Source organism: Podarcis vaucheri (genome assembly GCF_965113315.1).
Source record: "Podarcis vaucheri genome assembly, chromosome: 2".
Lineage (NCBI taxonomy): Eukaryota > Metazoa > Chordata > Lepidosauria > Squamata > Lacertidae > Podarcis > Podarcis vaucheri.
This window is the reverse complement of record NC_138760.1, coordinates 17,147,551-17,163,102: the sequence shown is the minus strand read 5'-3', so window position 1 is coordinate 17,163,102 and position 15,552 is coordinate 17,147,551. Positions and strand designations below refer to the sequence as shown.

Here is a 15,552-nt window from a genome sequence, read left to right as displayed (position 1 = left end):
AATAATTATTAAGCTCCAACTTAAAATGATTTTTTATTCATAACAAACTTAATAATGCAAAAACATTGGCATTTGGCAATAACAAAAGTTCCTTTAGAAACACAATTTACAAAGACTCACAATCTAGTCTCTGGAAACTTTCTATAACATGAAATAATAATAGGTGAAAATATATGATGCAAACTACTAATAATGATAAACAGCAGAATGTAGGCACCCTATATACAACAATGTGCAAACCAGTGATATTTTAGGGAGCAGGATAGCAGGCGGGGCCCATTACTTACATCAGAGGAGCCTACACAACACAAAACACTGTTGCTGTATGTAAGTTTTACCTTATTTGTTTTTTATCTTATATTTTAGAAATGTACATCCAGGTTTTTTTTCTTTACTTTTTTTGGGGGGTGGCCCCCAAGAGAGTGGGGCCCTAAGCTATAGCTTGTTTAGCTTATACGTAAATCCGGCACTGATGGCAACGTTTACCTGTACTGACGGCAAGCGAAGAAATAACACCTATTTGCCTGTCGCTGTATCTGTGACCCCCGGAGACTACTTCTCCCAGCATGCAGTGCGGGACAAGGCCCGGCCTCTGCTCGCTGTGCGGCCGAAAGGCCTTCTGGGAGTCGTAGTCCCCGTACCGAAGCCGCCTGGCGGCCTGGGCCCGGCGCCGGACTCCAACTTCCAGGATGCGCCTCGCAGCGTTCCGGAGGCGGCGGCGGCGGCGGGGTGGCGCCAGGGCCGCCGCTTCCTCTCTCCCGGCCATTGTGAACCGGGCTGGCGGGCGGCGGGCGTTGCGGTGGCGGCGGCGGCGGCGGGGCAGGAGGAGGGAATGAGCGAGGAGGAGGCGGAGGAGCCTTGCGGGAGCGCGAGGAGCTGCGGCGGCTTCCCCAGGTGAAGGAATCCGCCCGCGCCGTTGCTAGGAGACGGGCGGGGAGGGGCGGGGCGAGGGAGGGAGGCAGGAGGAGAAGCCCCGCCCCCTAGAGCGCCGTTGCTAGGATACCCCTCCTGGAAGAAGGGCCTACGCTGCCATGATAACGGGAAGGCCCAAGCGGGGCATCATCACCCATGGCCTGGGCAATTATGGGAGGAGGGACTCGGACAGAGGATGGGCCCCGACTCAGAGGGGTGGGGCTGGGGGCGACAGCGACCCCTCCTGCCTCTCCCTAGGGGTGCGCAGTCTAGAGGACAACTCCGTCTTCAGAACAATCCTGCAGCTGTCTATCCAGATGCCTGTCGAGGCTGAGTCCCAAGAGGACAGGTATAGGAGGCGCAGCCTTTCCCATGACCCAGACAGAGCGGCTCCATTGGTAGAGAGCAAGACCCGTAATCCCAGGTTGGAGCCCCACGCTGGGCAAAAGATTCCCGCAGTGCGAGGACGTTGGAGTACAGTGGTACCTCAGGTTACATACGCTTCAGGTTACAGACTCTGCTAACCCAGAAATAGTGCTTCAGGTTAAGAACTTTGCTGCAGGATGAGAACAGAAATCGTGTGGCGGCAACGGGAGGCCCCATTAGCTAAAGTGATGCTTCAGGTTAAGAAGAGTTTCAGGTTAAGTACGGACCTCCAGAACGAATTAAGTACTTAACCTGAGGTACCACTGTATAGGGGACCCTCACCGTCCCTCCCAACTCCACAATTCTGTGGAAACTACCGTATTTTTCGCTCTATAACATGCACCAGACCATGACACGCACGTAGTTTTTAGAGGAGGAAAACAAGAAGAAAAATATTCTAAACGAAATAGTGGATATATGATTTTTGTGGTTCATGCTGTGGCCACAGACGTGTGATCTGACAGTGAGTTTGGAGTAGCCCAATGCAAAAATCCTGAGGATCCATGTGGATCCATGCTTTGTAACCACGGAGGAGGGAAGGAAGGGGAACCATGGATCCTCTGCTCACGACTGCAGCAGATCCCCCCCGCAGGCATTCGCTCCATAACACGTGCAGACATTTCCCCTTACTTTCTAGGAGGAAAAAAGTGAGTGTTATGGTGCAAAAAATACGGCATTTCCTGGGACCGCACCAGCTTTCTGCATGTTTATAGGGACCTTAGTGCCGCTGAGGTGCTTACTCCCAAGTAGGCATACATAGAAGTGCCTCAGCAGAGATAAGCGTTAATGACTTCGTTAAGACTTACCGTATTGCAAGGGGGCACAGTGGAGCAGGAACCGGCAAGCCACTCCAGTATCCCTGCCAGGAAAACTCCATGGACAAAGACAACAGACAGGAGTGCCTGGCGTGTTCTGGTCCATGGGGTCACGAGGAGTCGGACACGACTAAACGACTAAACAACAACAAAAGGGGGCACGGAGCTGCAAGCCAGCAGAAGTTTATTTTGAGGGAAACTTGTATTATTTATTAAATTTGTATACTGCCCTATAGCTGCAGGTCTCAGGATGGTTCACAGCATAAAATGACTAGATAGAAACACAAGATGCATAACAAAAATAAAAATAGGAACAACCCAATAATCCCCCCATTCACCATTTAAATTGGCATTGGATGTCAGTCAGCCAAAGGCCTGGTTACAGAGGAATATTTTTGCCTGGTGCCTAAAGGTGTGTAAAGTGGCAGGCAAGCCTCCCTGGGGAGAGCATTCCACAAATGGGGAGCCACTGCAGAGAAGGCCCCGTTCTCGTGTTGCCACCCTGCAGACCTCTTGTGGAGGAGGCACATGAAGAAGGGCCTCAGAGGATGATCAGGTAGGTTCATATGGAAAGAGGTGGTCTTTGAGGTATTGCTGAAAAACACTCCCCAAGCAACACCCTTGGAACAACCATCCAAGTAGGACTGGAACCATTTGCAAAGTGGTGTCACCCACCCCTAACTTGGGACAGCTGCTTCAGAAGGATAGCATGGTCAATGGTATGAAAAGCCACTTGAGAGGTCAAGGAGAATTAACAGGGGCACATTTTCCCTGTCTCTCCTGAGAGAGGTCATCATACAAAGCTGTTTCTGTGCCAAAACTGAGCCTAGGAAACTGAGGAAATATCCCCTGGATCTGGTCCATGACCACCTTGCTCAGGAAAGGGAGATTAGGGAGATTGTATGATCAAACATTTGTTCTTCAAGTGTTCTGGAATCAAGGCTTATAAGGATTTTGGTTTTCTCAGTGGCTGTTTAGCCATCATAGCAAAACTGAGCTTGCTTGTACCAGGAAACTTACTAACACGAAACAATGGCTGCTGCCTTTATGCTGGAGAGGAGAAGCTGTGGTCCTGCAGATGTTGTTGGATGCCATCTCTTATGAGACCCACCGGCAAGACCAGTTGGTAGGGATAATGCGAGTTGTAGCCCTAGCAACAGGTACCCTGTCCCTACCTAATTCTACTTTTGTGAGCATCAGGCTGGCTGCTCTTGCTTTTTGTCTGATCCAGCAAGGTAACTTTTCCATACTTCCTAAATTAGAAACCCCACGTCACTCATAAGAATGCATTGAAAGACCGTACTTATCCCGGTTAAAAAACAACAAGAGCTAAGTAATCCTCATTAAGAAATCTTTGGGGTGTAACCTTCATTTCTTTCCTGCTTCCTTATCCCTCCCGTCCTCACTAGGACTTCTGGTCCATGAAGCTGGGAGGGATGGGATGACCTCATTGTAATTTTGCTGTTGAAGGGACTTTGGCAGTAGTGAAATCTCTGTGGGAGTTTTGGAGGCTCCCACCAATGATAGAAGGTGTGGGGGAAAGAGACAAGCACATCCTTTGCAGACGATGGAATCATGGAAGACAGAGAAACACTACTAGGTAAAAGGAGCCCCGGTGGAAGAGTAAGGTGGCTTCCAAGATCCAACCTTGTCTCCTTTTGACCCTCAGTATAGAGCAAATGCTGGCGTCCAACCCTGGCAAGACCCCTATCAGCCTGCTGCAGGAGTATGGGACACGCATAGGCAAGACCCCTGTGTACGATCTACTGAAAGCCGAGGGACAAGCACATCAGCCCAACTTCACCTTTCGCGTCACTGTTGGAGACATCAGCTGCACCGGTTAGTTGTGGTAAAGAACGGGAGTGTGGATAAACCAGTAGAATTTGGGCAGGGGAGGAAGAGGAGAGGTTAAGAACTCTCATATTTGGGGGTAGGATAGAGAAGATTGCATGTCTTCTGCAGTCCTTCATATTTGTCTCAGCAGCAGAAAGGAGATGGAGTTTCTCCAGTTGTGCTTTTGAACTGGGCCTTCTGCTGCTTCCAGTTAACTTTGGGTTTGCACCTACTTTGAGGGGCTCCCAGTAATACAAGCTCCTCTTTAGCACACTGGTCCCCTTACATTTTATCCAGGAGTGGAGAATCTTTTTGGTTCCATGGGCCAGATCCTATACCCACTTGTCAAGAACGCAACATCATTATGATGTCACATAACTGATAGATGGGTTGTCATGCTCACCTGCCAGAATCCATTGCATGGGGTTCTTAGCTGGCTGTTGAGCTGAACATAACATCCCTCCCCACTAATACAAATAAATAAATAAATTGGAACCTTTAAGGCCACAGATAGGGAATCTGTGGCCCTTCAGATGTTGTTGGACGCAAACTCCTCTTAACAGCCCCAGCTAGCATGATTTAAGTTTGATTTGACATGTGTATTAGAGGAGTAGGGGAGCTGAAAAAAAAATCACATCTGGCAACCAATGTGCCCCTTTGGTTTCAGATAATACATGGGTAAAGGTAAAGGGACCCCTGACCATTCGGTCCAGTTGTGGCCAACTCTGGGGTTGCAGCGCTCATCTCGCTTTATTGGCCGAGGGAGCCAGCATACAGCTTCCGGGTCATGTGGCCAGCATGACTAAGCCGCTTCTGGCAAACCAGAGCAGCGCACGGAAACGGCGTTTACCTTCCTGCTGGAGCAGTACCTATTTATCTACTTGCACTTTAACGTGCTTTCAAACTGCTAGGTTGGCAGGAGCAGGGACCGAGCAACGGGAGCTCACCTCGTTGCGGGGATTTAAACCGCCGACCTTCTGATCAGCAAGTCCTAGGCTCTGGTTTAACCCACAGCACCATCCGCGTCCCTAATACATGGGTAGACGAGTCTAAAAAGCCTGGGACACAAATTTTCACAGTCCTCTAGTGGCTATGGTGGCTCATTTACCAAAAGTATCGTATTGAGCGTTATCTTTGGAAGTGTATACTCAATTCTGACCAAACTAAGCCTCCTAGAGCAAAATATACATCAGGCCTTATAGACTCGTCTACCCATGTACTATCTGGAACCAAAGGGGCACATTGGTTGCCAGATGTGGAATATATTGGCATTATCTTCAGCTCTCCTTCCCCGCTATGTTTTGCTTTTCCAACTACAGTGTTGAGCTCAAAGCAGCCCACCATAATAACAATAGCTGTAAAAATTAACCAGCGCTAACCATAAATATAATCGTATCAAGAGCACAGTACAGTAGCATATAAACAAAGCAAAAACAAAATCAATTCATCAGTCAATCAACACAATTCAGTGTAAACACAGAGTGATTCAAAATATCTGCCCTGTGCCAGTTGACTTACTCTCTCTGCAAAGTGGCTTCTTAACCCACCAGGGCAGCAACAGCAGCACATTCCAAGGTAGTTTTTCTGGGTTGTAGTCTGGCAACAACTGGAGGCTACCAAGTTGGAGAAGGGTGTCCTGACTCACTACACCTAACTCGATTCTAGATTTGGGGAGTAGAATGCAGGAGATCCTAGTTTCTAGACTTCTTTTTGTAACCTGTTTGATACCCTCTTCCTCTCAGAACTTGGGACCTTGAGCTGCTTGTTTGTTCTGTCACACTCACCAAATGTCCTCACAGGGTTGGGTTTCTCACTGCTGGGCTCTTGGCAGCTTTTCTTGGAGAGCTCATTGGCCTGCTGTCAGCTGACCATCAAGAGAACAGGAAGCTGGACTATTTGCTCCATTCACTTGATCCAACAGTCTCTTCTTAGAAAGTCATGCAGAGCTGTAACAAGATATAATCAAGAGGCAGATTAGGGCAAGGGTGGAGCCACAGGCTTTGAAGGGAACCTCCACCGAGGCTTGGCTGACACTGCTTCTCAGGTGACAGTTGAGTTGCCAAGGCCTGATTGTGATGTCATACATAGCTGCAATGACAGATTCTGTATGTGGTTTGAACAGCCTTGCTAAAGCCCAACATTTTCCCCTGATGATACTGCTACTCTTTGCCTACATACATGGCACCTGACCCAACAAGCAATAATACCACAATTTCTACCCCTTTATTCCATGATTTTTCACAACTACTTTCATTACTATTTTACTTGTCTTTTTTCTTTCGCCATGATTTTAATGTCAATTAGCCTCATGCTGTTATATTACTATTATCAGCCGGAGTGGCTTGGATCCTGCAAAAGGCACTCACGCAGCCCCTTCTTCCCTCTAGCCCATCATTAACATTTAACTTCAGCAGGGGTGGGAGTGAATTTGTAGGAATTAAATTTTACTCTCAGTGACTGGACGGTCATAGTTCATTTTATTTTTTTAGACTCTACTTCTAAATGTGCATGTTTGCTTAACTTGGAAGCACATTCCCTCATATCTTAACTTTGGAGGCATGGAAGTGGATGGGGATGTAGGAGAAAGAGTGAGCTTTCAAGCACCACCCTCTTCCCACACTGCTCTTTATTGCAGTTCACAGTGGCATATGGTATGGAATGCTGTTGCAAATGAGATGCAGTGCTGTGCTCTGTCCATGTGCTGCATTTGTGAAAAATACCAGCACAGTGACACTTTGCAAACAAAAGGAGCTTCAGTGCGGATTGCACCCGGTTTTGGTCGGCCTGGAAGTCTCATATATGCTACCTTCCATTATGGAAGGGAGGCCGGGATATAAATAAGTTTCTGTGTTTGCCCTTCCGAGTTGCCCTTGCATCCTTGTGTACCGACTCGCTTTCTCTCCCTTCTCCTGCCCTTAGGCCAAGGCCCTAGCAAAAAAGCAGCTAAGCACAAGGCAGCAGAGGTGGCACTCCGGCTTCTCAAGGGAGGAAACATGTTGGAGCCAGCAGCAGCAGCGGAAGAAGCCAGGTGAGGGCTATGCACAGTCTGTACAGAAGGCCGGAATCCCCCCTTCTCCCATGCACTTATTAGAAAACGAAATCCCCAGGGAATCTTCGGTCTACAACATCCTCTCTAGTTGCTTACTGTCTATGAAAGGTAATTTGCGGACAGTTAGGACAAAAAGGTTGTTGATAAGTAAGCCAGTAAAGCCAGTAAGTGCTGACATCGTGTCACATGCAAACCAGGTCAGTGAAGGACAGAAACTTTAACAAAAGAAGTTGAAATCTGCATTCCATGATGCAAATTGAGCAGCACAGTCATAGGTGCTCAGGTTGCGCACAGACATGGGAACAGGAGAGTTCAGCATCGAGCATTGTTGCACAGGCCTCTGTGGTTGAGGGAAGTTTGGGTGGAGGGAGCCTTGCTAGAGAACAGGAAGGGCCTGCACCCAAGTTCTGGGGGATGACACGGGAGCAGTCTCTCTTTTCGGGAAGTTTCTTCCACTGCATGCGCTCCTGCTACTGAGCGTGCTTTAATTTTGTCACCTTGTATTCCGAAGCTCTCCTTTTTCTCTAGAGCCCTTGGCTCAGACCACCGCTCCAGTCAACGCACCTGTACCCACCTTGCCGGTTTCGTCTCCCAGGTAATGGGATGGAAGCGAAAGACAAAAGCACAAGGAGTGGGCTGCCCAGAGTCCTCTGGCTGCTTCTCAGGCACCCAAATTTCCCCATAGGCCATCAGTGCATACTGGAACAAGCTGGTGCCTGTGGCAGGTCCTTCCCTTGTGTCTGACCTTGCTCCCCCCCCCCCAGTGGTTTCCCCATGGGCTGCAGAGCATCAGCTTGGGTGTGGGATGGGTACACATTCCAGCAGGTATTCTCCACTCGAAGTCCAGGAGGGGAACTAAGAGATCTTGCTTGCCCCTGGAGACACAGGCTATGGGTGGCTGTGTGGTGGTTAGTAGGAAGACCCCCTTTCAGTCTACCATCAATTCCCCTCTTAACGCTGATTGGAGGAGGGTCCATGCCTTGCCCTACAGTGGAGCACCAACTAGGCCTGGGCGATGTATCGATACATTGTCCAGGACTGGTTTGAGGGCCAGAGTACAGTCACACCCTACAGCATATCTTGGGTGGGGCTTACCTGTGCCTTACCTTCTCAGCCTGCTGCCTCCTTCCTCCCTGTGCCGGGCGTTGGTGGTGGAGGGAGCTGTGGTGGTTTCACCCCGGCACCTCGCGGGGCTGATCTTCCTTCCTTCCCAACACCGCAATGTATCGCTATACCATGAGGTTTAGGTGGTGATACGTCACGATGTCAAAAAGCCGACATCGCCTAGCTCTCGCGCCAGTTGTAGGCGAGGCTCTCTTTGACGAGGCCCCTTCTCAGCTGTCTCCCCGGAAGGGCTCCTGTGTTCCCCTACCTCTGCCTACTTTGTAGCGTGGGTGGGGTGTTTGGATTTGGGTCAGCAGAACCACCAGGGAGAACCCTTCACCTTGTGTCCTCTTTCTACCTAGAAGTTCTGCAATGGACATGAAGTCCCCAGTATCACCACAGCAGTCGGAGTGCAACCCAGTGGGCGCCCTGCAGGTAGGTCGCTCTATCAGCTGTGACGTCCTTCAGCCCCAAGCGCTTACAGGAGGAGGGGTATTGGTGAGTGAGCTTAGTCAGAAGTTGATAGATCCACACTTTGCCCTACAGGAGAAAGAGTACTTCCCAACAGCACCTTGTCCTACCGATTGCCTGTTTCATTCTTGAGATATCTGGACCTGAGCCTTTCAGCATGCAAAGTATCTTTTTACTTTTAATGTGCTTTAAACTTTTTATGATTTTTTAAAAAAGATATTTTATTAGGTTTTAACAATAGAAAAGTTTAGAAAAATGCAAAAACGAAAAAGATACAAAATTACAAAATACAAAAATACAGACATTAAACACAAAAAAGAAAAAGAAAAAGCACATATAAAAGAAAACAAAAATTCCCTCTTTCTTAATTTCTCATCTTTAGTTAACTTATTTTCCTGACTTCCTCACGTCTCCCATTTTTGTATCCCTTTTAGAAATTGGTTCAGCAAATTCAGGTCCTATTAGTTTATCTATTATTGATCCAATCTTACATTTTACCTTGTTGCTAGAACCCCTGCAATTCATTTCAATGTCATCAACATTCAAAAATTTTACAATATTTCTGCAAATAAGTTTTAAATTTCCTCCAATCTTCTTCCACCAACTCTTCTTCCTGGTCTCGGATTCTGCCAGTCATTTCCGCCATCTCCATATAGTCTTTTTATGATTTTAATATATGGTTTTCAGTGCTCTCCCCCCCCCCCCGAAAAAAGTGCCAGTACTCACCATGAAGTTGTTACACGAAGTGCCACACTTTTAACATTTTTTTAAAAGGTGCTGGTATTGTGTGCCCTTGAGGACCTCCAGCAAAAAAGCACTGATGGCTTTATGTTTTTATATGGTTGTAAACAGCTGTGATAGAAGGGACGCACGTGGTGATGTGGGTTAAACTACAGAGCCTAGGGCTTGCCTATCAGAAGGTCAGCGGTTCGAATCCCTGCAACGGGGTGAGCTCCCATTGCTCGGTCCCTGCTCCTGCCAACCTAGCAGTTCGAAAGCACGTCAAAGTGCAAGTAGATGAATAAGTACCGCTCCAGCGGGAAGGTAAACGGCGTTTCCGTGTGCTGCTATTGTTCACCAGAAGTGGCTTAGTCATGCTGGCCACATGACCCAGAAGCTGTACGCCGGCTCCCTTGGCCAGTAAAGCAAAATGAGTGCTGCAACCTCAAAGTCATCTGCGACTGGACCTAATGGTCAGGGGTCCCTTTACCTTTTTAGGCTACCCTAAAGTCCTGGTTTTGGAATGCAAGCTGGTATCCCAAAGGGAAAATTTGTTGTCACCATGCAGCACTTTTTCAAAAGTCTCTTTGGTATGGGAGCCTTTGAAGCCATATTAAGTAAGCTTGGAAGTGCGCACAAGGCTTTTTTGCTTGTGGAATTTAGGATAGGAACAACATGTATTTGCTGTAGCTCTGGAACGAAATTGGGCACACCCACCTCCAAGTGGATTCCAAACAGAGGTGACAAACAGGATTTTGAGCAGAAGCCTTGACGCTGTAAGCAGAATGCTGCTCCCATTTGCTGCATCATCCAGAACTACTAATAGTCTGTAGGTTTGTATCCATCCACCTTTTGGCAAACCACTCTCGGATCCCAATAGCAAGGCTTCAGTACCCCGTCTTGATTTTCCTCCCAGTTACACTTTACAGCCCAAATCTACATATGTGCTTTCTCCAGAAATAAGTACTGCCTAATTTAATTGGGCTTATGCCCAAACTGCTGCTTTAGATGCCTCCGCTGCAATGGTAGTGTCCTGAGCTGCCAATCCCTCTAGGAATCCAGGCACAGAAAGGAAAAGGCGAGTGCTTTTCTAAAGCTGTCTCTCTCTCTCCAGGAGCTGGTGGTGCAGAAGGGCTGGCGGCTCCCTGAATACACTGTTACTCAGGAGTCAGGGCCAGCGCACCGCAAGGAATTCACCATGACCTGCCGGGTTGAAAGGTTCATTGAAATAGGTACGGCATCAGCGGACTTGAGTCCCCATCTGCTCATGCTTTTAAACTGTGTGTGATTTGCAGTGCCCTCAGGCAGTGCCCTGAGCCTTTCCCATAAAGGCTCCTTACAACTTCGGAGGCAAGGGCCAATGCATCTGACAAGAGGAATGCAGGAAATCAGAGGGAAAGCATCAAGCTGCAGCCAGAGAGGACTTGGGAGACTATGATTTGGGCTGTAAAGACCAGGAGTGCACAACTGCAGTCCCATAGGCCAAGTGTGCCAGCTCTGCAGGCACTCAAGTTAGGCTCCTCGGTTGGCTGCAAAGCTTCTGCGCCAAGGAAAGACAGAACCCCACACCATTTGCAAGAGGACAAGCTGTGTCAGTTATGTAAAAACAAGCTCTTTAACAGCTGCTGTTGTGCGTCAGACAGGGTGGATGGGCTGCAAGGCAGGATCAATGCACAGGAGCTAAAAAAACAGCAGTCAGGCTTGATGGGGGAAGCCTGAGGGAATCGGGAAGAGGTGTAGGTTCTTGCAGTCCCCTTGCACCCCAGGCTGTCCTCTACCCTTCTCTGCCCTCTCCTCTTTCAACATATCGCAGCCCCCTTCCAGATCACCGTTTTGCCATTTCTTCTTTCTCTCTAGGCAGCGGCACCTCCAAAAAACTGGCCAAGCGCAACGCCGCAGCCAAGATGCTGGTGCGGATTCATAACGTGCCTCTGGACCCGCGAGAGGGCAGTGAGGCCGAAATGGAGGAAGACCAGTTCTCTATTGTGAGTCTGAGCAGTGGGGGGGAGAAGCCAGAGTCGGGCAGCTGTAGATGAGCTTATTATGCACCTTTGCTGATGGGGCATGACAGGCTTTGCAGAAACTGGGAACTTGCTCCAAAGAGGGGAGCAGCCTCTTCGGCAAATTAAGCAAGAAGTAGCGATGGCCACTAACTTGGATGGCTTTGTAAGAAAATTAGATAAATTCATGGAGGATAAGGCTCTATCAGTGGCTGCTCGATGTGTGGTCTCCACCGAATCCCTTGGGAGTCCCACCTTGGGAACCCCCAAAACATCTTGAGGGCCACAGTTCCCCCACCCCTGGGTTAGGATGAAGCCGTGGCCATGAGAGTTGCTTGAGGAAACTTGCAGAGGTTGTGGCCTCTCGCTTCTTGGTCAGCACCACCTGGGAAGGCCGGGAGGGAGCTGTGCCTTGCTGAGAATGATGGAAGGTGTGCAGCCAGAAGAGACATCCAACCTGTGTTTGATCTTTCTCTCTTCCCCTCTTCAGATTGCAGGAACCAAGGTGGATGGAGTAAAGGGTCGGGGGTCTGGCTGCACCTGGGACTCTCTGCGCAACTCAGTGGGGGAGAAGATCCTGCACCTCAAAAGCCATCCCCTGGGAGTGCTGAATGCTGGCTTCTGCAGCCTCTTACAGGAGCTGTCTGAAGAACAGAGCTTTGATATTAGCTACCTTGACATCGGTAAATAATGAGGCACAGGAGAGGGGGAGGAATTGCTTTCCTTGAGAAAACGGCCAGACCCTAACTTTTCCGAAAGGCCCCCTGCGTATGTGTGCATCCTTATTGATTTGAATGTGCGAAAATTTATATTTTCTCCTTGCAAGTTGAGCAGTCAAGTGACCCCAAAAAAACCACCCAGAAGTACCCCAACAAGTGGAAAGCTACCCACATGACCACTCACGAAATGCTCAAGAAAATAACCTGGGAGGAGCTTGGATTCTATCTCAGTAATCCACTGCAGGGCAAGCAAAGGCTTTGGTCAGGGCGCAAGCTAGACTTGGGGACAGAACTTTGGCATTCATCAGTTTACCAGGTGTGGTGAAGCCTATGGACCACATAAGCCCACATTGCAAGGTATTTTGTGGCTTCCAGGGACTCTCCACCCCCATTTCTTATTTTCTAAAATAACTAAAAATAAGATGTTATTGTGCCTCTGCCCTTTTGTCTTCCTCATGGTTATGTGCTGAGAACCCTGCCAAGTCCCTCTCCCCACATGAAAGGGAACTGACAAATGACTTACATTAATATCTGCTGTAGCATCATTACTTGCCCAGCACTGGGTCATGGGGGCCTGACTCCAGCCATATAAGGCCAGTTGCCCTGTGGGAATGAAAAGGGAAGTGAGCTGCGACATCCCAATTTATGCCAGCCTGTGAATCAACAGTTCCTTATGCCTCCATACATCCGCTATCCCCAGACTTGAGCATTAGGAAATGTGCACATTTTGCTTTCCTCTTGCTCTGCTGTGCTTTAATCCGCAGATGCCGAATTTGAATTAAATTGAATCCTTCCATTTGAAGAACCAACCTGTTTTAATCTTCATAGAATTGCAGGGTTGGAAGGGACCCTAAGGGTCATCTAGTCCAGCCCCCTGCAGTGCAGGAAACACGACTAAAGCATCCCTGACAGTTGGCCATCCAAGCTCTGCTTAAAAACCTCCAAGGAAGGAGAGTCCACAACCTCCTGAGGGAGACCGTTCTACCTTCAAATAGCTCTTACTGTCAGAATTCCCCCCCTGATGTTTAGTTGGACTCTCCTTTCTTGTACCTTGAATCCATTGGTTTGAGTCCTACCTCAAGAGCAGGAGAAAACAAGCTTGCTCCATCTTCCATGTGACAGCCCTTAAGATGTTTGAAGATGGCAGTCAGATTTCCCCTCAGTCTTTCAGGCTAAACATATCCAGCTCCTTCAACTGTTCCTCATATGGCTTGGTTTCCAGGCCCTTGGCCATCTTGGCTGCCCTCCTCTGCTCACGTTCCAGCTTGTCAGTATTCTTCTTAAATCGTGGAACCCAGAATTGGACATAGTATTCCAGCTGTGTTCTGACCAAGGCAGAATACAGTAGGACTGACGTCCCTTGATCTGGACGCTATATTTCTGTAGATGTAGCCAGGAATAGCATTAGCTTTTTTTGCTGCTGCATCACACTGTTGACTCATGTTAAGCTTGTGGTCCACCAAGACCCCTAGATCCTTTTCACATGTAGAAAGTTAGTAAAGGTAAAGGGACCCCTGACCATTAGGTCCAGTCGTGACCGACTCTGGGGTTGCGGCGCTCAACTCGCTTTATTGGCCGAGGGAGCCGGCGTACAGCTTCCGGGTCATGTGGCCAGCATGACTAAGCCTCTTCTGGCAAAACCAGAGCAGCGCACGGAAACGCCATTTACCTTCCCGCCAGAGTGGTACCTATTTATCTACTTGCACTTGGACATGCTTTTGAACTGTTAGGTTGGCAGGAGCAGGGACCAAGCAACAGAAGCTCACCCTGTTGCGGGGATTTGAACCGCCGACCTTCTGATCGGCAAGCCCTAGGCTCTGTGGTTTAACCCACAGTGCCACCTGTGTCCCTTAAAGTTAGTATCCGCCTTGAACTTTCCAGACAGAGAAGGCTGTACGCAGAGATGTTGTTTTGCTGGCCTGGATGATGCGGTACCTTTTCTCTTCCTGCAGATGAGATGAGTTTGAGCGGCCTGTACCAGTGCCTGGTGGAGCTCTCAACACAGCCAACCACAGTGTGCCACGGCTCAGCCATGTCCCGCCATGCCGCGCGTGCAGCTGCTGCCCGCAATGCCCTTCAGTACCTGAAGATCATGGCAGGGGGCAAGTGAGGCCACACGGAAGACTCTGGGCACCCGCGATTCCTCAAAACAGCTTGTCTCCATCTTCCAGCCTGCTGAAAAGGATGTACCCTTATTTCTGCCCATCGCTTATGGGCAGGGGCACCGACCTCCCTGATGTTCTGTGGAGGGTGGAGAGGGGGCTGTGCTTCAAAACTGAATTCAAGACTCGGAGAGGGGTTTGCTGTACCTGCAGCAGAGACTAGGCTCGCAGAGACTTGTAGCTCTGAGCGCTAAGTGCTGGGGGGGGGGGGCTGCTGGGAGGTCAGGGTAGTCCCACCTCTGTGGGTCACCTGATGCCAGTCACCTTGTTTTTTTCCTCGTTGTGGAGGGACAAACACTGACCATTTCTGCCATAACTGGGAGTTGCAATAAATCAGATTTTTTTTAATAAGAAAGTGTCTTCTTTTACCTATTGAGCCCGCCCTGAGATGAGGGGGCCTGCACCCCTCCAGATCTTGCAACTCCCATGATCCTTGGTCATTGGCCATGCTATCTGGGGCTGATGGGAGTTGGAGACCACCACCAACAGGGGAAGGGGGGGTGCTACAGGTTCCCCACAGTTGCTGTCCACAGACACATCTAGAATTGTACACCTGCTGACCACTGCTGCTTCAGGCCGAGGCCCTAAGGCAGAATTGAATGGTCCCATTATCCATTCCACTCCCCCTCCTTCCTGAGTCAAAGCAGTCAAAGATGATCGAATTGTGGAGTCGCAAGGGACCCTGATGCTCATCTCATCCAACCGCCTGCAGTGCAGGGAATTGAACCTGCAAACCTGGTGTTATCAGCACTACGCTCTAACCAATTGAGCTATCCAGGCCAAAAGGCAGTTACTTCTGAATACAGAGGATGCTCCCACTGCTGGCATTATCATATACTTTCCAGAGGCATTTGGGTGGCTGCTCTTAGAAACAAGATACTGGGTGAGATGGAGGCAAGTAATTTGCTTGAGACCAAGGCAAAAGAGAGATGGCAGCCCTAATAATTTCCCCTTCCCAAAAGCATCATTCGTTTAATTTGCTGAGACACACTTCAAATTGCTCCTTCCTCTCCAATGGTAGCCAAGCGGCCCTGGAGCTGTTGGGTCGCTATAGACGGGGGTAATTTTCTCTGATTTTCCTCTCCATCCTCCTCCCTCGTGAAGAAATTTTGTGGGACTCTTGGCACACCTTGCTCTGGTGACCAGCTTCCCATGTTGTGACCCCCCCAGTGGCAGAGAGTTCCATAAGTTGATTGTGTATTATGTGGGGGAAAATATAAGTTTTACAGAACTGGTATATGGCAACGCCGCCTGAATGATGGGAGTCTTGACAATGTCAGGAGGACCACAGGTTCCACATCCCTGCTCTAGCCCGCCTACGTGACAAAAGATTGTAGTAGG

General features: G+C 49.0%; 2 protein-coding genes across 4 annotated transcripts in view; one reads left to right on the top strand and one right to left on the bottom strand.

The window, feature by feature from the left end:
• Positions 1-6,891, bottom strand: part of LOC309526575 (pleckstrin homology domain-containing family A member 3-like) — a 31,722-nt gene extending 24,831 nt beyond the window's left edge. Inside the window, exon 1 of the mRNA XM_082212840.1 lies at positions 5,505-6,891. The gene's annotated coding sequence lies outside the window, so the exon portion shown is untranslated. The remainder of the gene's footprint in view (positions 1-5,504) is intronic.
• Positions 419-14,566, top strand: TARBP2 (TARBP2 subunit of RISC loading complex). Of its 3 annotated transcripts, none has more exons than XM_082212616.1 (9): positions 419-894; positions 3,823-3,992; positions 6,906-7,014; positions 7,547-7,630; positions 8,505-8,574; positions 10,445-10,562; positions 11,188-11,315; positions 11,821-12,013; positions 14,002-14,566. In XM_082212616.1, exons 1-9 carry the CDS (start codon positions 473-475, stop codon positions 14,157-14,159), a joined length of 1,452 nt encoding a protein of 483 aa, XP_082068742.1. In that variant the 5' UTR covers positions 419-472; the 3' UTR covers positions 14,160-14,566. The 3 variants fall into 3 exon arrangements, with proteins under 3 accessions (XP_082068742.1, XP_082068741.1, XP_082068743.1); XM_082212615.1 differs by having other exon boundaries at positions 422-894; positions 8,502-8,574; XM_082212617.1 differs by lacking the exon at positions 419-894 and adding an exon at positions 1,001-1,261 and having other exon boundaries at positions 8,502-8,574.
• The last annotated feature ends 986 nt before the right edge of the window (positions 14,567-15,552 follow it).

Bases quoted from the DNA above. Each gene is read 5' to 3' on its own strand.
- TARBP2 (XM_082212615.1), top strand. From the start codon at position 473: ATGGCAACGTTTACCTGTACTGACGGCAAGCGAAGAAATAACACCTAT. The intron at 895-3,822 runs GTGAAGGAATCC...TTTGACCCTCAG, and splicing joins AGCTGCGGCGGCTTCCCCAG to TATAGAGCAAATGCTGGCGT. The intron at 11,316-11,820 runs GTGAGTCTGAGC...TCCCCTCTTCAG, and splicing joins AGGAAGACCAGTTCTCTATT to ATTGCAGGAACCAAGGTGGA.